At 37.2% G+C, this 17,214-nt stretch overlaps 1 protein-coding gene across 1 annotated transcript in view; it reads left to right on the top strand.

Moving 5' to 3' along the window:
- Nucleotides 1-420: 420 nt before the first annotated feature.
- Nucleotides 421-17,214, top strand: part of LOC149151421 (ras-related protein RABE1c-like) — a 95,285-nt gene continuing 78,491 nt past the window's right edge. Inside the window, exons 1-4 of the mRNA XM_089440012.1 lie at nucleotides 421-923; nucleotides 1,128-1,200; nucleotides 1,410-1,510; nucleotides 2,029-2,094. Coding sequence (XP_089296138.1) covers nucleotides 860-923; nucleotides 1,128-1,200; nucleotides 1,410-1,510; nucleotides 2,029-2,094 — 304 coding nt within the window. The 5' untranslated portion in view covers nucleotides 421-859. The remainder of the gene's footprint in view (nucleotides 924-1,127; nucleotides 1,201-1,409; nucleotides 1,511-2,028; nucleotides 2,095-17,214) is intronic.

Genomic DNA, 17,214 nt, shown 5'->3' with positions numbered 1-17,214 from the left:
AAAAAATTGTGGAAAAATTGACATAATTCTTATCAATAAATATTATTAGAATGAATGAAATCTTAACATAGCTATAGTCTATGAGACCAGTAGCTTTTTTGTTTTTTGCAATTCCATTTTCTTATTATTCAAATTAATAATAAACTCACCCGACCTTCTAATAGTTCCCTCACTGAAAAGACAATGCCAAAAAACCGATGTTAACATATTGTTTCTAACATCTCTAAAAACATCACATTCCAAAATGAAATATTTTTCCAATTCAAGTAACTAAATTTGTTTTGCAAAAATTCCAAACAAAAGTTAATTCGAATTAATGATACGCGTTTAACATTTTCCAAAACAACAATAAATTTTTTAAAATTTGTTTCACGAGTTTTTTAATAAATTTATCTCATCTCATTTTGGACCGCAAGGCCTCATTAATTCGCATTTAAAAGATACGCGGATTTATGGGAGGAGGTAATCACGGTTTGAATCGGAATTTAAACACAGAGCAAGCGTGTAGGTAAATATAGACTGAGTCTTCTGTTTCCAATTTGTGTTTGACAAGGGCGTTTTGGGCAGCGAATTCTAATATTGAAATGAGTGGCCCGATCTGAAGCAAAATGGTCTTAATCTGAAGCAATAGAATTTGAACAAATTAGCAGGGCATTTGAGCATCGCATGCCCTTTTCCCCATCGAGTCTGGCGCGAACATTGCTCAGGCGGTCTGTATCGAGCTGGTCCTCTACGTTTTCGGATTGGCTAATTCTGGGGTCCGATCCTTCCTCCTCTGAAGCCTGATTGGTGTGGATTCAGCTGTTTTACCGATTGCAAGATCGCTTGGTTGGAAATTTAGAAAGAAGTTTATATCGGGATGGCTACGAGGGCCCGGGCCGACTACGATCACCTCATAAAGCTGCTGATGATCGGCGACAGCGGTAAGAAGCTTACAGAGCCTACCTGTTACTCCTAAATTTCCTGTAGAACCATTTAATTAAAATCAAATAAGATGTCCTCATCGGGCTGCTTGAATAGGATTTATGATAATACACCGTTTGAGATTTATCTGTTTACGGTTTGATTTTTAGGTTGATTTGATTGAAATCGTAGTCGCTTATGCTATTTCCTTTATATTTTTGCAGGTGTCGGTAAAAGTTGCCTCCTGTTGCGTTTTGTTGATGACTCCTTTACCACAAGTTTCATAACTACCATAGGGTATGTAGCTGATTCACTGAGCCATTTGATTTCAACGGCAGAAACGAAGTTTAAAAACTCGAAAATTTTATCCATTTTTTGATTAAATTTGGCTCTGGATTTTTATTCTTCTAAAAGCGATGCTATAGACCAGGTAGGTCTGAAAAGGACTTCTAAAGGAAAACAAGTAAGTCTATATTGATTTCTAATAGTAACATTCATTTTTGCAGGATTGACTTCAAAATTAGGACCATCGAATTAGATGGAAAGCGGATCAAATTACAGATATGGGACACGGCTGGTCAAGAGCGCTTCCGCACTATTACCACTGGTTGGTCTCCTTGACTCTGATTGTTACGTTGATTCATTCATTTTGTTTCCATATCAAAATAAATCTTTTAGCGTCCTTTGAGATCTGCATGTTCTATAGGACCTCTTTCTTAGACCAAATTGAGAGTCAAAAAATGTCTGCTGCTTGGACTCAGAACCTCTTTTCTTAGAATCAAGTCAAGAATCAAAAGGTATCTCCTGCTCGGTTTACGAGACCTCTTTTTGTCGAATGAAATCGAGAATAGAAAGATGTCTCCTGCTTGGTCTATATGACCTTTTTTCTTAGAATCAAGTCGAATATCGTTACTTGAATTAAGATGGTATATGCGGGTAAATTTCTCATTTGTGTAAGAATCCGTATATTTATTATTTTCTTTTTGATATTTCGGCACTAGAAGAACATCATTCCTACAAAGTGAATGTCAGTTGTGTCATTTGAGATTTAGATCACAAGAGATTCAGATCTATAATGTTTTGCCTAATTCTCATATCTGCAAATGAATATTTTTTGTTATGCAGCATATTATCGGGGTGCAATGGGAATTCTTCTGATATATGATGTCACCGATGAGTCATCATTCAACAGTATCCTCATGAATTCGTATTTTGTTCTTAAAAGATCATTCTAGAATCTAGAATATAGCTCAGTATACTACTTTTGCTTTCAATTGTCTTTCTGTTTGATTGAGAAAGTGGGTTTGACATGATACAGTTAGTGGCATTTCAAGCCCTCTGGTGTTAATACACGTACAAAACAGGGCAGTCAAATGAGGTACTAAAGAGAGGTGGCGTTCGGATGGTCCTGTTTTCCCCCCTTTTTGTATGAACTTGATAATAGCTTTTCTGAATTCAAGAAGCCTCATTGAAGTGATCACTAATTTCACAAGAATTGTAATGTTTCATTTCACGTCAACCACTAGTGGAACTTTGCGCTCTTTTTTTTTGTATTTAACTTCTTTTGGCACAGAATGACATGCTCATGGAAATTTCTGCATATAAAAGTTTAATTTTTCACCTAGATTATATGTCCATCACACATACTAGAATCCTGTTGCAGATGTATTTTATCTGGCAACTTGCAAGCCCTGTCAAAGATTCATGTCTATGCAGATTCTAGCCCATGCTGCTATAGCAAATTAGATTTACAGAAATAAACCTGTGGATCAAGTTGCTAATTTACTGATACTTTGTCATTCTAAAAATGAATTGACAGATATGGAAGATGCATCAAAATGGGATAAGACAAAAGTCCCAAACGAGTTCATTCTGAACCATCTCCGTGCAGTTGGATTTTCTCTGGCAAGTCCTTTCTGAGATCCATGGCTATGCAGATTCTACCTCATGCTGCCATAGCTGAATGGATTCTCTTTAAAAATAAACCTGTGAACCAAGTTGTTGCCAATTCACTGATTCAGTCAGTACTCTTTCATTCCAAAATGGATTGAGAGATTTGGAAGATGCATCAAAATGGGATGAAATTGAAGACCCAAACAAGCTGGATTGAATTGAAGGAATTACTCCACTTAACGTTAGAACTACCAAAGAATCAAGGAGCTTCCCTAATTACTGCACTTCAAGGCCACAAGGTTCAAAGAAAACAGTAAATATGCTTTGGAGCAGAGAAAGAAAGTGACATTGCAGAAAGAAACCCACCTCCCCAACAAAACTTGTCTCTTACAGGGAGGGCCAAAACGTGTCAAACCTCCAAATTTACATTTTGTCCAATAAAACTCACTTGTCAACCCCTATGTTTTCTAGAATAATATTCACGATCAGGAAAAATTCCACAGGAACCCCTTTGCTTATTCTAAATACAAACTTGATCACTGAAGCTCCGATCCTAGCATATCCTGTGTGGTAGGCTCTGACTGCCCCCCTTTTTGTCTTGTTCAAAAACCATTTCTGCACCACTAAGCAGGGTTGCTATTCATCACAAGCTAAGCTTTATGGCTCTTCTACCCACAGAGCCTTTAGCGTCTCTGCAACAGGTGGGGTTATATATATTATAAACATCACTGCTTGTAGCCCTTGTAGAGTTCAAGTTGCTTCGTGCCACAGTGGAAGCCTTGATCATATTTGTCCTCTTGAACTCTGACTTGTGCACAAAGTGTGATCCACAGATCTCACATATTCTTGACTTGAATTATGGCGATACAATGTTCATTGAGGAAGATCTAAGGACTTTATGTATAAGACTTCCATTTTTGGTCATTCACTTGCACTTCTTTCTTAAGAGTGGTATGATTCTTGACAAGAAATGATCAAGCTTGTCATAGCTGTAACTACTAAAAGATTTCAAAGTGACACATTTGATGCATAAATCACAAATGTAGTGTTTACTTAAATAAGCATATATAAAAAGCACCCATAATAAAGGATTAGGGAGCTTGTAATAATATTAATTTGCAAGTTTTTTGTCTTTGGTTCGGTTTGTCCTTATGCAGACCTTATATTGGATCTTATGTAGGATTGAGTAAGTTCCAGACAATAAACTTTAATTTGACCTTAAATATGACCAGACAATGGTTGTTTTCCCTGATAGGACATGGAGAAATTGTTAAATATTGTTGGATTTCTTACAATGGGTCTTTACATCTTTTGAGATTTTAAATACACTTCCATAAATTTCGTTACACTCACTTAGAAGTGATGTGTTTTTTTAAGGGTAGGAATTCATTTATGTTACTCGGCAAAAAATGATTACACATGTGGCAGAGAATTTTAGGGGAGGTGTCTCAACCTGAAACCTCTATATTACTTGTCAAGCATATAGTTTGAACTTTGAACATTTTTTAAAACGAAATTTAAGACTGTCTTTATGCTGTTCGGCCTTTAGCTTTTGTAACAAAATAAAAAACTAGGAAATGGAGTTTGGCATGTCTTGGCCTATGGCAGCTGGCCATTACCAACTATAATGTACAAAAAATAAAAAGAAATGTAGAAAACATAAATAAATAGGGGTAGAGGGAGAATTGGACCTGATCCTCTGTTTGCTAGTCTTCATACTCATTCAAGGACATAGGGTGCAAGGGATCTTCATCCTATTGATGCTCTTCTCCATCTTCCTTTGCCTCGACCTTTGTAGCTTTCTTTGAACCTGAGATGGCTTGCAACATAAAATAGTATGTGTCATTTATTTGGTGGAGCTCCTCCTTGATTTCTTTTTGAGGCAGGTTGTTGCTCTTGTCCATTGAGACTAGGTGGCATGCAGTTAATTGCTTTGTGTGCCAAAATAGTTCCATAGTTAAGGAGTACATATTTTGCTTTGGGAGAAGCTTGAATTTGGAATGAGGCGAGCCAGTTCATCAATTTTTTTCCTATTGGTATCTCTGGTGTGCTCCCTAAATTTTTCTTTTGATTTGTGTAGGAATTGCACAATGGCCTTGAATTCCTCTTGTAATCTGTTGAGCCTCTATTTGTTGCTTCCTTGTCCTAGTTTGTTGCTCCCTAGTCTCCCAGGGTGTCCTGCGAATTGGAGGTTGGTCCCTGTGAATTGGAGGTGTGTTTTGTGTATTAGCCTCGAGGTTGTCATCTTTTGTCAATTTGTGTTCATAGATTAGAATGAGAGCTGTACAATCCATAGCTTCTTGTTTCCCCATTGATTGCCTTTTGTTTCTCCTTCGTTAGGTGTCCTTGTATGCTATGTATTGTGGAGGCTATAGGGGAAGCCATTATATGGTTGTAGTGGACAATCATGAGGAGAAGCATAGTCATAATGAACCTTATCATCATTCTTTTGGTAAATTCCAATTCATGGTAGGTACAAGCATCATTATGGCTAAGCATGGGTTTATCTTCTCCCAAATTGCTTCAGAACCTTCAAGGCATTTATTGTAGCCATTGCCTACTTATTCTTCATGTTCTGCTTGGATGGATTTATAGATAGTATCATGGGCCAAATGACCCCACCCATTTTGCATGCTCTCCCTGGCTTGTGCCACTATTTGTTGCCATGTGGTTGTCGTGAATGCTAATAAGTGGTGTGATTGATAGGTCATGTCACCTTCTAAGCACCCCCTTTGGGTGCACTTAGAAGTGATGCGTTTAAAAAGCTCATACTATAATATTTTCTTTGTAAAGCACAGTGGCATGGTAAAAGACTCAAAGATGGCTTCAACATTCAACTTGATTTAGATGTGGAATTTCCCTTTAAATTTTTTTGATGATATTATTTATAATCTTGTAATGTTTTCCTTTTCAAATCGTGGCACCTTCTTGCATACTTTCCATGTTCTTTAGAATATTGTATACTTTTTTGTACAATGACTTTTTTTATGCGCGTTTGAAATGCTTGTTTTGAATTTGGTACTATTTTACTCTTATTTGCCATTTTCTTTGCGAATGAGTGATAAAAGACTCGTCATTCTTCAACCTTATTGAATTCATGCTTTTATTTGTAATTTTTAGACATATCTTTGCTCTATTGACTTTAAATATCAATCAATTGGTATTTTTAATTGCTTTATGAAAGTGCCTTTTATCTTTACTTCTTTAGTTCGTTTTTTTTTAACTGGAATGAGAATTTTTGGAGAATCGGTAACTTCAAAAGATTGGCTGCCACTATTACACCAAACAACTATTTCATAAATGCCACAAACGAGCTAGTTACAACCATAGTTTTAAAAACTGGAACTGGTGATTGGTCCGGTCCACTTAATAAACTGAGTTTCAAACCGGAACCAGTCAAACTGGGAATGGTCAGATCACAATGAGCCAATTTTTAAAAAATACATAACATAATTACTTTTTAATGAAAAAAATATTTTTAAGATTTAAAACCATGATTTCAAAACATTAGAGACAAAATATGCAAAGTTTGCTCATCTATAATGCCATGCAAAGGTGAATATATCAAAATGGCACTGAGTGCAATACATATCATCGACAAAATACATAAGCAATGAGGCTCTAAATGGCCTATAAAGTCCAAAAATAATGCTACAAGCTATGAGGCCATTGGCCTACTACAAGACTACAACTCTACTGGTACATATCAATGATCAACATGATCATTCCCCATCATTATCAAATTCATCACCACTACTAGACACAAGATCATCAACAGGAGCTACATAATATGCAGAGTTATGTATGCTTGCGTCTTTGGCAGAGTAATGGTGTGATTGACTGTATATATATCAGAACTAAAAAGGGATGACAACAATACTCTAACCAGGTTCAGAGACAATATATATCAGAACTGAAAAGGGCTAACAACAATACCCTAACTAGGTTCAGAGACAAAATTTAGAGTTGTCTAAATATTGTTGAGCCTCTTCCTGAAACAAACACATTGAAACTAACCTCGAAGCTTCCTTAAGAATTTGAGCATAGATGATGTCTTCAGTATTACAATATGTTCTTGAAGGAGGTCTATTCGAGTTCATCAATTGCATCATCTCACAATCTCTATTAAAGTACTTGAAAGAAGTGATCTGTGGTACACTGATTCCATCGTCAGTTGATGAAGCAACGGTGAAGAAATTTGGAAGTTATTTAGTAGTAAGGGTTTCATCGAAAGGGCCAGGGCCAAGAGCAAATTCTTCTTTAGGGCAAGGGCTTCATATCATTGCAAGCAGATCAATGATAATATATCTTCAAGACAAAGGCATGTTCTTAGCATAAATTAGATAAGGATTTTGAAGGTCTTGAAGGTCTAATCATTGTGAGGAAGGAATACCTTTAGCATCAAGGAGACTGCCTTACAGGGTTCACATGCTACTAGTATCCTTAGTGCACATGTTGTTGTTGATATGTTTATGAAGTTGAAGGTAGACTTAAGGGTTGTGGGTCATGCACTAAATTAGTATGACAAAGAAACTATGATGCTTGAGTGACATAATTGTGTGACTTGATTATTGAGATTGATAATATGTTTAGAGGCAGCAGACCTATGAAGGATGACAGTGGCATCAAGCATCAACAGTGTAACAACTTCTTGAAGAATAACCTTAGCAATGAACCGGCCAATTAGGTCCCTTTTTCTGAAAAATTGGCGAAATGGTGGCTCTCACTGGGTTTTTTGGCTGGTCTGGATAGTTTTGCTAGTGAACCGACCGGTTTGACTGGTTTTCGGTTTAGACCAGCTGATTTTTAAAACTATTTAAACATGTCTCCAAAAACTTGAACCCACGCAGCTGGGGAAACAAATTGTTCACCAAACCACTCGAGCTATGATCCTTTCACTGCTTATTTAGTTCTCTTAGAATAACATATTATCCAAATTTGTTTCAGTTCTTGCATTTGATTGAATACTTTTCTAGATGTTTCATTAAGCATGGAAATTACAAGCGTTATATAATAGAATGGCCGAGACAAACTTGTATTTGATTTTATGAATGACATCTGTATGCATGATCCAAGAATTAAATTGACATCGGTAGTAAGATTTGGATATTCCTTCAAGCTCTACCAGGAGGAGGCTGAGATGGGCTGAGCAGACCTTGAGAGATTTTAAGGAGCATGTGAAGGCTCCTAGCAACACTTTCAAGTAGAATAGACAACCTACCAGATTATCCAATTATTTGGCATTGTCGAGCAACATCAGCGAGTCTAAGCCTTCCACTTTTGAGGAGGCTATAGATGAGCAGGTTTGGAGGGATGACATGATAGAGGAGTATAGCTCCATCATGAGCAATGATGTATGGGATATAGTGCCAAGACTAGAGGGAAAGTTTGTGCTTCTCAATGGATCTATAAGATTAGACATGTAATTGATGACAATATCAAGAAGTACAAAGCGAGGTTCATGGCCAGAGGGTTCTCGCAGAAGGAGGGAGTGGATTATGAAGAGACATTCACACATGTCGTCAAATATGCATCCATTAGAGTAGTTATGTCCATTGCTTCAGAGATGGGGTGGAGGATACATCAAATGGATGTGAAGACTACTTTACTCAATGGAGTGATTGAGGAGAAGGTGTATATTGAGTAGCCTCAGGGCTTTGAGGTGTATGGGAGGGATGACATGATAGAGGAGTATAGCTCCATCATGAGCAATGGTGTATGGGATATAGTGCCAAGATTAGACGGAAATTTTGTGCTTCTCAATGGATCTATAAGATTAGATGTGTAGTTGATGACAATATCGAGAAATACAAAGCGAGGTTCATGGATAGAGGGTTCTCCCAGATGGAGGGAGTGGATTATGAGGAGACATTCACACATGTCGTCAAATATGCATCCATTAGAGCAGTTATGTCCATTGCTTCAGAGATGGGGTGGAGGATACATCAAATGGATGTGAAGACTACTTTCCTCAATGGAGTGATTGAGGAGGAGGTGTATATTGAGCAGCCTCAGGGCTTTGAGGTGTATGGAAGAGATTCCCATGTATGCGGGTTGAAGAAGGGTCTTTATGGGCTAAAGCAGGCTCCACACGCATGGTATGCCAGGATCGATGGATATCTTCTTGGTTTGGGCTTCACCAAGAGTGAGGCAGATCCAAACTTGTACTATGTAGTTGTTGAGGGTGAGCTGCTTGTTGCACCCATTTTTTTCAACATTCCAAGGAAGTAGGGTCCGAAAGCTTGAAGGAATTTTCAAAGTTCAGAATCATCAGCTAACAATTCTTATGTCATTGTAAACCCATTCTGCAACTTTGTAATGTAAATGATGTTAGTAAACCGTGTATTTATGTAACAACCTGGGTAAGCCTATTATTTTGGCAATAAATTTCATCCTAGGCGGTTTTTTGTCTCACTGATTCGTATGTGTTTCTAAACACGGATGATCAACAAAGTTTTTCCCTCCAACCTCACCCCAAAGCTAGGGTGGAATTTATTGTCGAAGTCTTAGGTGAGTCTTAGTGTTTTAGTCGAGTATTTTGTAAAAGTGATTTGGGAATAATTTAAGCTAATTGGCTAAATTATTTTATTATAGACCACTTGGTTTACTAGATCATATTGTGTCGCAAAAATGGGTATGTATTTTGAGGGTCTATAACGAACGGGTATTCCCCCTTTGAGGGTTGAATTTGTAAAATCTTATGTAAAAATATTTTAGTGCATGGTCCCTCGTACTTAGATACCATGGCTAAAATATTTGAGGGCGGAAAAAATAATTAATCCATTCAAGTGTCAATTAAGTAATTTTTCTGGCAAAAATAAAATTAAATCCTAAACCAAAAAATTAATTAATTAGAGTAAAAAGTTAAAATGTGAGAGAAATTAAATTCTTCAAGTGGAAAAATTCGTGGGTCTAGAAGAAGTTAAATTTTGGAGGTTTTCCACTAAGGGAATATTGGAAATTTCAAGAAAATTTGGACCCTTGGTGGTTAAGTCAAAGTCAAATTTTTATAATTATTTTTTGAGCTAATAAAAAATGGTTCTGATGAGAAATTCGAAAATTCCTCAAAAATAAATATTTTCGCCAGCAGAGATTAAAAGTTGATCAAGGAGTTATCAATGGTCGAGATTATTTTGACGGGGATCAAGCCAACTAGCCGTTATTTTCCACTTGGAGGAATTTCTCTATAAATAAAAGGTTTTTTTGCTTCTATTTTCATCTTGATCTTGAGCTCTGCTCTTGATGTAACTTTGTAAAAGCTGGTGTAAAACCATTGTCCCGCTGGGAATGTTTTGATCATCATAATAAAAGACTTTGTGGTGTAGTTCATGGTGTCTTTGTCTTGCTGATTTGTGGTATGTGCATTCCTATATTGTGCTTAAAATATTAATTAAATCGTTATTTCATTGTAGATGATAGGAACATTCTATTGGTAAGTTTTGGGCTTATCTTAGGTGATCTGATTCATTGTATGTTCTAATGGTTTCTTCTTGAGGAAATATATAGTTTGCAGATTCCCCAGCCCTTGGGCTCCAAGTTCACAAATTGTGGGCACAAACTGACTATGTTTGGATTTTGAATATTTTATTTGATTTTCTAACTTCACTAATGTTGTGGTTTAACATTTATTTTTCGAAATACATCTAGCCATTGTCAAGATCTACAAAAAATCTATTCTTCAAAATTTCTCTAAGCATTATACGTTTGTATGTTTTGTAAATATTTTTTGTATAATAATTCTTGTAAATTATTTTATTTTCTAACCCTTATTTTGCAGCTGGGTTTTTTTGGGGTTTTGGGGAATTTTGAATTTTTGTATATCTTAGGGTTTTGGGCAATTGTAAATTTACTTCAGTAGGTGAGATTAAATGAAATTTGTTGGATTAGAGCTAGATCTAGGCCCTTGAGTGTAAAATCTAGCCTCTACAAATTTGGAGGGCCAACAATTGAAGAATTTTGCAGTAAAATTGAAGAATTGAAGCAAGATAATATTTTTGGGCAAGGGTTTCAATTTTCCTGAGGCCTTTAGGCCCAACATCCTCCCCTAGGCCCGTCATCTAGCCCTCTTGACCTCAGTGTTAGCCTTTTTTGGCCTCCAAGGCCTAGCCGCAGGTCTAATTAGGCCTCAACATGCCTTTCCTTGCCTAGCTGTGGGCTTCCATCCCACAACCTACTCTAGAGGCTAGTTCCAAAACAGTTAAGAGAAAGGTTACACCTGGAATAGGCATTTAACTTAAAATCAACCAAGATTTTGCATTTCACCAAGCTCTTAGGATTTGCATAGCATATAGGTTAGTGAAGCATTCAAGCAACGATTGCCCATATGTTTACTTGGCATTTAATTGGTAATAAGCGAGAAGTTGACTCCATAAGGCACTGGTCTCACAATTCAATCTAATATAATCTTTTAGCCTTGCTAAAATTAACCAAGTAGCTAGGCCACTCAATTGTGTCTTCCAGACTTGTTGGTTGCCAACTTGTCTATCATTTCCATCTTCCATAGGGACTATCCCCCATGGCCTGTTGTTGGGACACCAGCTAGAACGGAGAGGTCAGGGATCTGAGTGACAACCCTCGAGGCCTGCCTTGAGTTGTTGTCGCAGTGCCTGTACAATCTGAGCGACAACACTGCTCATCTTGGTACTTGATGTGGACAATCTCTTCTTGACAGGATTGGAGAAGCTCATAGGGATGTGCAAGGAGGATCTTGCTTCGGAGTCAACATGGATGACATTGGCTTGATGCACTACTTTTTGGAATTGGAGGTGTGGCAACAACCAAGAGAGGTTTTCCTTGGACATGGCAAGTATCCAATTGAGATCTTAAGGAGGTTCAGGATGGAGGATTGCAAGCCTATGTCTACACCAATGATCATTAACCTGAAGAAATTTAGTGCTTCTGAAGCTGAATAAGTGTTGTACAGGAAACTCATAGGTTCCTTGATGTATCTAGTCAACACTAGGCCAGATATATGTTTTGTCATGAACACACTCAGCCAGTTCATGGTGGAGCTAAGACAAGTTCATTGGGTGGCAATGAAGCATGTGCTGAGGTACCGACGAGGTACAGTAGACTTTGGATTGAGATATGTCAGAGTTGGAGGAGTGGAGTGGAAGGTGTACGCAAATTCTTATTGGGCAAGAAGTGTAGTGGACAGAAATTCCACATCTGGATGTTGTTTCAGCTTGGGATCAACCATGATGTCATGGTTCAACCAGGAAGCAACAATTATTGGCACTTACTTAGCAGAGGTAGAGTACATGGTGGCGAGTATGGCAAGTTGTGAGGTAGTGTGGCTTCACAAGATGCTTGCAAGATTATTTGATCTACAAATGGGACCAACAATGATTCATTGTGATAATTAGAGTTGCATTAAGCTCTCTGAGAATCTTGTGTTTCATCATTGGTCCAAGCACATCGAGATCAATATCACTTCATTAGAGACAGGTTCCAGAGAGGTGTTGTGAGATTGCAGTACATTTCTACAAAGGAGTAGGTAGTAGATGTTCTCATTAAGCCTCTAGTGAAAGGGAAGTTTGTGAAGTACCGAGATAAGTTGGGGGTGGTGGAGAATCCCTTCCTTGCTAGGAGGGAGTGTTGAAGCTAGTGGTAGCTTCGGAAGGTCTTCTACATAGGCTTGGTGTCTTAGCATGTGGAAGACATTATTTGCCTCTCTTAGGTGCTTGATTGGTGCAGTATGTGATTTATGTCTTCTTTCCTAAGTCTAACTTAGGAAAAGTAAAATAATTAAAGTAAATTAATTATTGTGGACTATTAAGTCTTTCTAAGGATAATTAATTTAATTATTTAAGTGACTTAGAAATAACCTCAATCGTTGATCTCCAAGATGTTCTAGAAGGCATATTAAGGTTAGGGGTTTGGGCCTAATGAAGATTATAAAGGAGGCCTAGCGAAGAGGTGAAGATGCGCAGAACTCAAGTGAGCGGTCATCATGAAGAGAGAGCGATTTTCTCTAAGTGTGAGTGGCTTAGTGGACTGAAGTGCAGAGAAGGAGAAGTGGAAATGGATTGAGGGTGAATCTAGTAGGCTGAGCGGAGGAGATTGCAGGGTCGAGTTGCTGGAGGGAGATCGATTTGATGTGGAGGAGGGCGAGTTGTTGAAGGGCTAAGTTTTCCTAGTTCACGGTAGTGGTACGCAAGGAGGGTGTAGGTTGATTTTTTTGGTTGAATATTTGGGCCGATTTCTTCCGGAGGTTGATTTCCTAGACACTGAATTCCCTGGTCCGAATTCATTCCATGGGAGTCAAGTTATAGGTTCCAGAGATTGTATTTCTCTCTCTATCTTCGTGAGTCGAAAAACCCATATTTTCCAAATTAATAGATGACAAAGAATTGTTGTGGGAGAATTATTTTTGCAACGTGCGATTGATCTCTCTAATTTAGATTTCATTGCATATATTCATTTCTATAAGTTAAAATTACCAACGTTTTTATTTTTCATAATTCAGTGTTTATTTGAGTAAATAAATAAATTATTGAGGATAAAATAAATTGTTGTGAAAAATAAATTTGGCTGGTATTTGAAATTTAACAGGGGTCTTAGCATGTAGAAGATATTTGGTTGCCTCTTTAGGTACTTATTTTGATTTCTTTCCTAAGGGTAACTTCAGAAAAGTACAATAATTAATTTAATTAATTATTATGAACTATTAAGCCAAAGTTCTAAGGATAAATAGTAAAATTATGTAAGTGACTTTGATATAATCTCAACTGTTGTTATCAAGTGAGGCTTAGGATTCAATCCTAGTCATTGATCACATAGGAGATTAAGGTTAGGGATTTTCACTTAAAATTCCCCCAAAGACATGTTTTGCCTCTCAAGGGCTAGTCCAATGTGACTTTAGCAAAATAGATACTCCTACTCACCTACTTGTAGCTTCTCTAGATCGGGGAAAGGCATGTTTTCTACACAATGATAATGGGAAATTTATTGTAAAAAATTACATCTTTTGTACCAAACAAGATAAAAAATTCTCATCACATTGCATTGAAATTCCTACCAACTCAAAAAAGGTAGTTGTCCTTGCTCTAAAAGATGCTATATGAAGCCATTCCACCAAAGAAGCTCTACAATCACCTTCAACTTTCCTAAGGTTCTATGAGATAGCATATCCTTGAGTACGAAAGTATCCAATTATCACGAATAGTTTTCAGGTTTTCGTCATAAATATCTCCATTTACAGGTTGGAGTTAAAAATCTAGTTTCCACTTTGAATACACTTGTTACAATAGATGTAACCAAAATAATCATTTACATGGGCAAGTTAAGCCAGGATTGGTAGGTATACTATTTGTGGCCATAGATGCATTGATCACTCATGTTTTTCAACTTATATTGTAAACGAAGTGTTAAATTCCTTCACTAAAACTTCTAAATCTATGAGTTTTTAAAAGAAATGTTAAAGGGGACCGTTTGGTCCACCGGCTTGGCATGATGTAATCATTGTAACCGACAAGTCCCGTTGACCGTTTATGGTCATTTGTTGGACATTAATAAAATTATCTTATCTTATCTTTATCTTCTAGAGTTCTATTATTGGATGGTTCAACACAATCAAGCATGCTTTCTAGCTTGAAAAATTGAGACACTCATTACGATCCAAAAAATATCAGTTTTGTTGGTTTCTCTCTTGCTAAAATATAATTACTTCTTGTCCAAACCATAGAATCACCAAATTCTACTTTCCCAAAGCTTCTTGACCTACATCAATGTTTGCAAGTGTCCTAAATTTGATCACAGCATTAGGTCACTGTCTATGTGTGCATTAATGAAATTTGACACACATTATCAGCCTAAAATTGAATACCAATTAGATTCAATCTAATTAACTTTGATATGTAGAAAGATCAAGTTACATACTAAATTTTCCCCTGGATTATAGCCCCTTCTGGATTTTATTAAGAATCTCCTGGCTAGAATTTGAAACCGAGTGCGCACCCTAAATTGGGTGAATTTGAGAGATTGATGATCACTAAGAGACTAAATTAGTATGATATATACTAATATAGAAAACTAATTGTATATCTGTGACTCCAAAGTATTAGACTTTTCTCCTAATTGACCAATAAGTTGATTTGATCAACATAAGCCAACTATTTATAGTCAAAGATTGTTATAGAATGCATCACATGTAGCATCAACTTGTATCATTATATCAATCTCGAGCACCTTTATTAGTGTCAGTTGCTATTCTTTCCTAAGCCTAACTTAGGAAAAGTACAATAATTAAAGTCAATTAATTATTGTGGACTATTAAGTCATTTTCTAAGGATAAATAATTTAATTATTTAAGTGACTTAGAAATAATCTCAACCATTGATCTCCAAGATGTTCTAGAAGGAGATTAGGGTTAGGGATTTGGGCTTAATGAAGATTAAAAAGGAGGCCTAGCGAAGAGGTGAATACACACACATAACTCAAGTGAGTGAGTCATCACGAAGAGAGAGGGATTTTCTCTAAGTGTGAGTGGCTCAGTGGATTGAAACACAGAGAATGAGAAGTGCGAGTGGAGGAGATTGCAGGATGGAGTTGTTAGAGGGTCAAGTTTTCCTAATGCGTAGTAGTGGCACATAAGGAGGGCATAGGAAGATTTTGTTGGTTGAGTATTTGGGCCAATTTATTCGGGACGATTTCTTTTAAAGGTTGATTTCCTAGAGTTGAATTCATTTTGTGGGAGTCAAGTTACAGGTTTTGAATATTGTATTTCTCCTTCTATCTCTGAGTGAAAAACCCATATTTTTGAGATTAATAGATGACGGATAATTGTTGTGGGTGAATTATTTTTGCAATGTGTGATTGATCTCTCTGACTTAAATTCCGCTGCATATATTTATTTCTAGAAGTTAAAAATGCTTGCGATTTTATTTTTCGGTTATTCCGTGTTTATTTGAGTACATAAAAAAATGTTGGGGATAAAATAAATTGTCGTGAGAAAATAAATCTGGCTAGTATTCGAAATTTAACTTGGTACCAGAGCTTTCTAGATAACTCTGAGAAAGATCAAAGATCACTAGGGTTTGCAACAGTAAATTTCCTTTTTGCAGCAACAAAATTATTTTCTTTAAAATTTTGCAGCTAGGTTTTGTGGTCGTGGTCAATTTGTGGAGATGGCATCATTGAGCAGTCTGCGATATGAAGACATGTTGGATGGGGTTGCAAATTTCAGTCCCTGGAAGGGGTGAATTACCGTGATCCTGAAGATGAATCATGAATGGTCTGTGGAATATTGTGAACTGAGGCATTCAGGTTCCTTTAGATCCAAACCTTGCAGTGGAGCATAAACTCAAAGATATGAAAGCAAGTTGCATAATTTTCGAAGGTGTAAGAGATCACATAATTCCTCACATATCAGGGAAGAACACTGAATGACAGATGTGGGTAGCTCTTACCGGTCTTTATCAAAGTTCAAATGAAAACAGAAAAATGGTCTTGTGAGAGAAATTAAACTACATCAAAATGAACAGATCTAAGACCATGACATCTTACCTCACAAGGATCCAGCAGGCTTGTGATGAGCTTGCAGCTGTTGGGAAAACTGTGAATGATTTGAATCTAGTGAAAGTTGCTTTAAAGGGTTTCGTTAAGCACTAAACCACCTTTGTGGATGGGATCATTGCTAGACAATAGCTTCCTGATTGGAGCCGGTTGTGGGATAACTTCATCCAAAAGGAGATCTAGGATAACTCATTGACCGAAGGATAGCGAAAGGGTGTCGAGGAGAAAGATGAGCTTGCTCTTGTTGCACAAGCGAAAAAGGGCAAAGCGAAGGCCAAGCAAAACTAGAGTGGAGGAGGATCTTCACAAAACAAGAAGGAAAAGGATATGAGCAAAGTTAAATGCTTTGCTTGTCACAAGTTTAGGCATTTTGCCAGTCAGTGTCCAAACAAGAAGAAGGGTAAGGGAAAGACTACTACAACAACTACTACGTAGATGGAGGAGATGGCAGAGAAATTTGAGAAAAAATTTGCCTTAGTGTCTTGCCTTTCTAGAACCGTCATGAGAGGTGTCTAGTTCGTGGACAGTGGAGCATCTCGTCACATGACAGGATCTCGAGACGTATTCACCAACATGACCAAAGGGCCCAAGGATGTACATGTGAAGCTTGGTGATAAGGCCAAGTATGTAGTAGAAGGCACTGGGAGTATTGAGTTTCAGATGGACTCAAGTGATATCATGGAGGTGAACAAGGTGTTATATGTACCAATGTTGGAGAAAAATCTCCTTTCAATTTCGGCCATAGAAGACAAAAGATTAGAGGTCAACTTTACGAGAGGTGAAGTGGTTGTTGGGTTGAAAGGGATTGATCTCAGAAAGAAGTGGATGATTGGAAGAAGGGAGAGGGATCTCTATCTGTTGAGAGGACAGTCGGTGAAGGCTCTGATACATGAGAGTGACAAC

Source organism: Pinus tabuliformis, chromosome 9 (genome assembly GCF_031772625.1).
Source record: "Pinus tabuliformis cultivar Carrire ecotype Pingquan chromosome 9, CPIR1, whole genome shotgun sequence".
In the NCBI taxonomy this organism is placed as follows: Eukaryota; Viridiplantae; Streptophyta; class Pinopsida; order Pinales; family Pinaceae; genus Pinus; species Pinus tabuliformis.
This window is presented reverse-complemented; position numbering and strand designations above follow the sequence as displayed.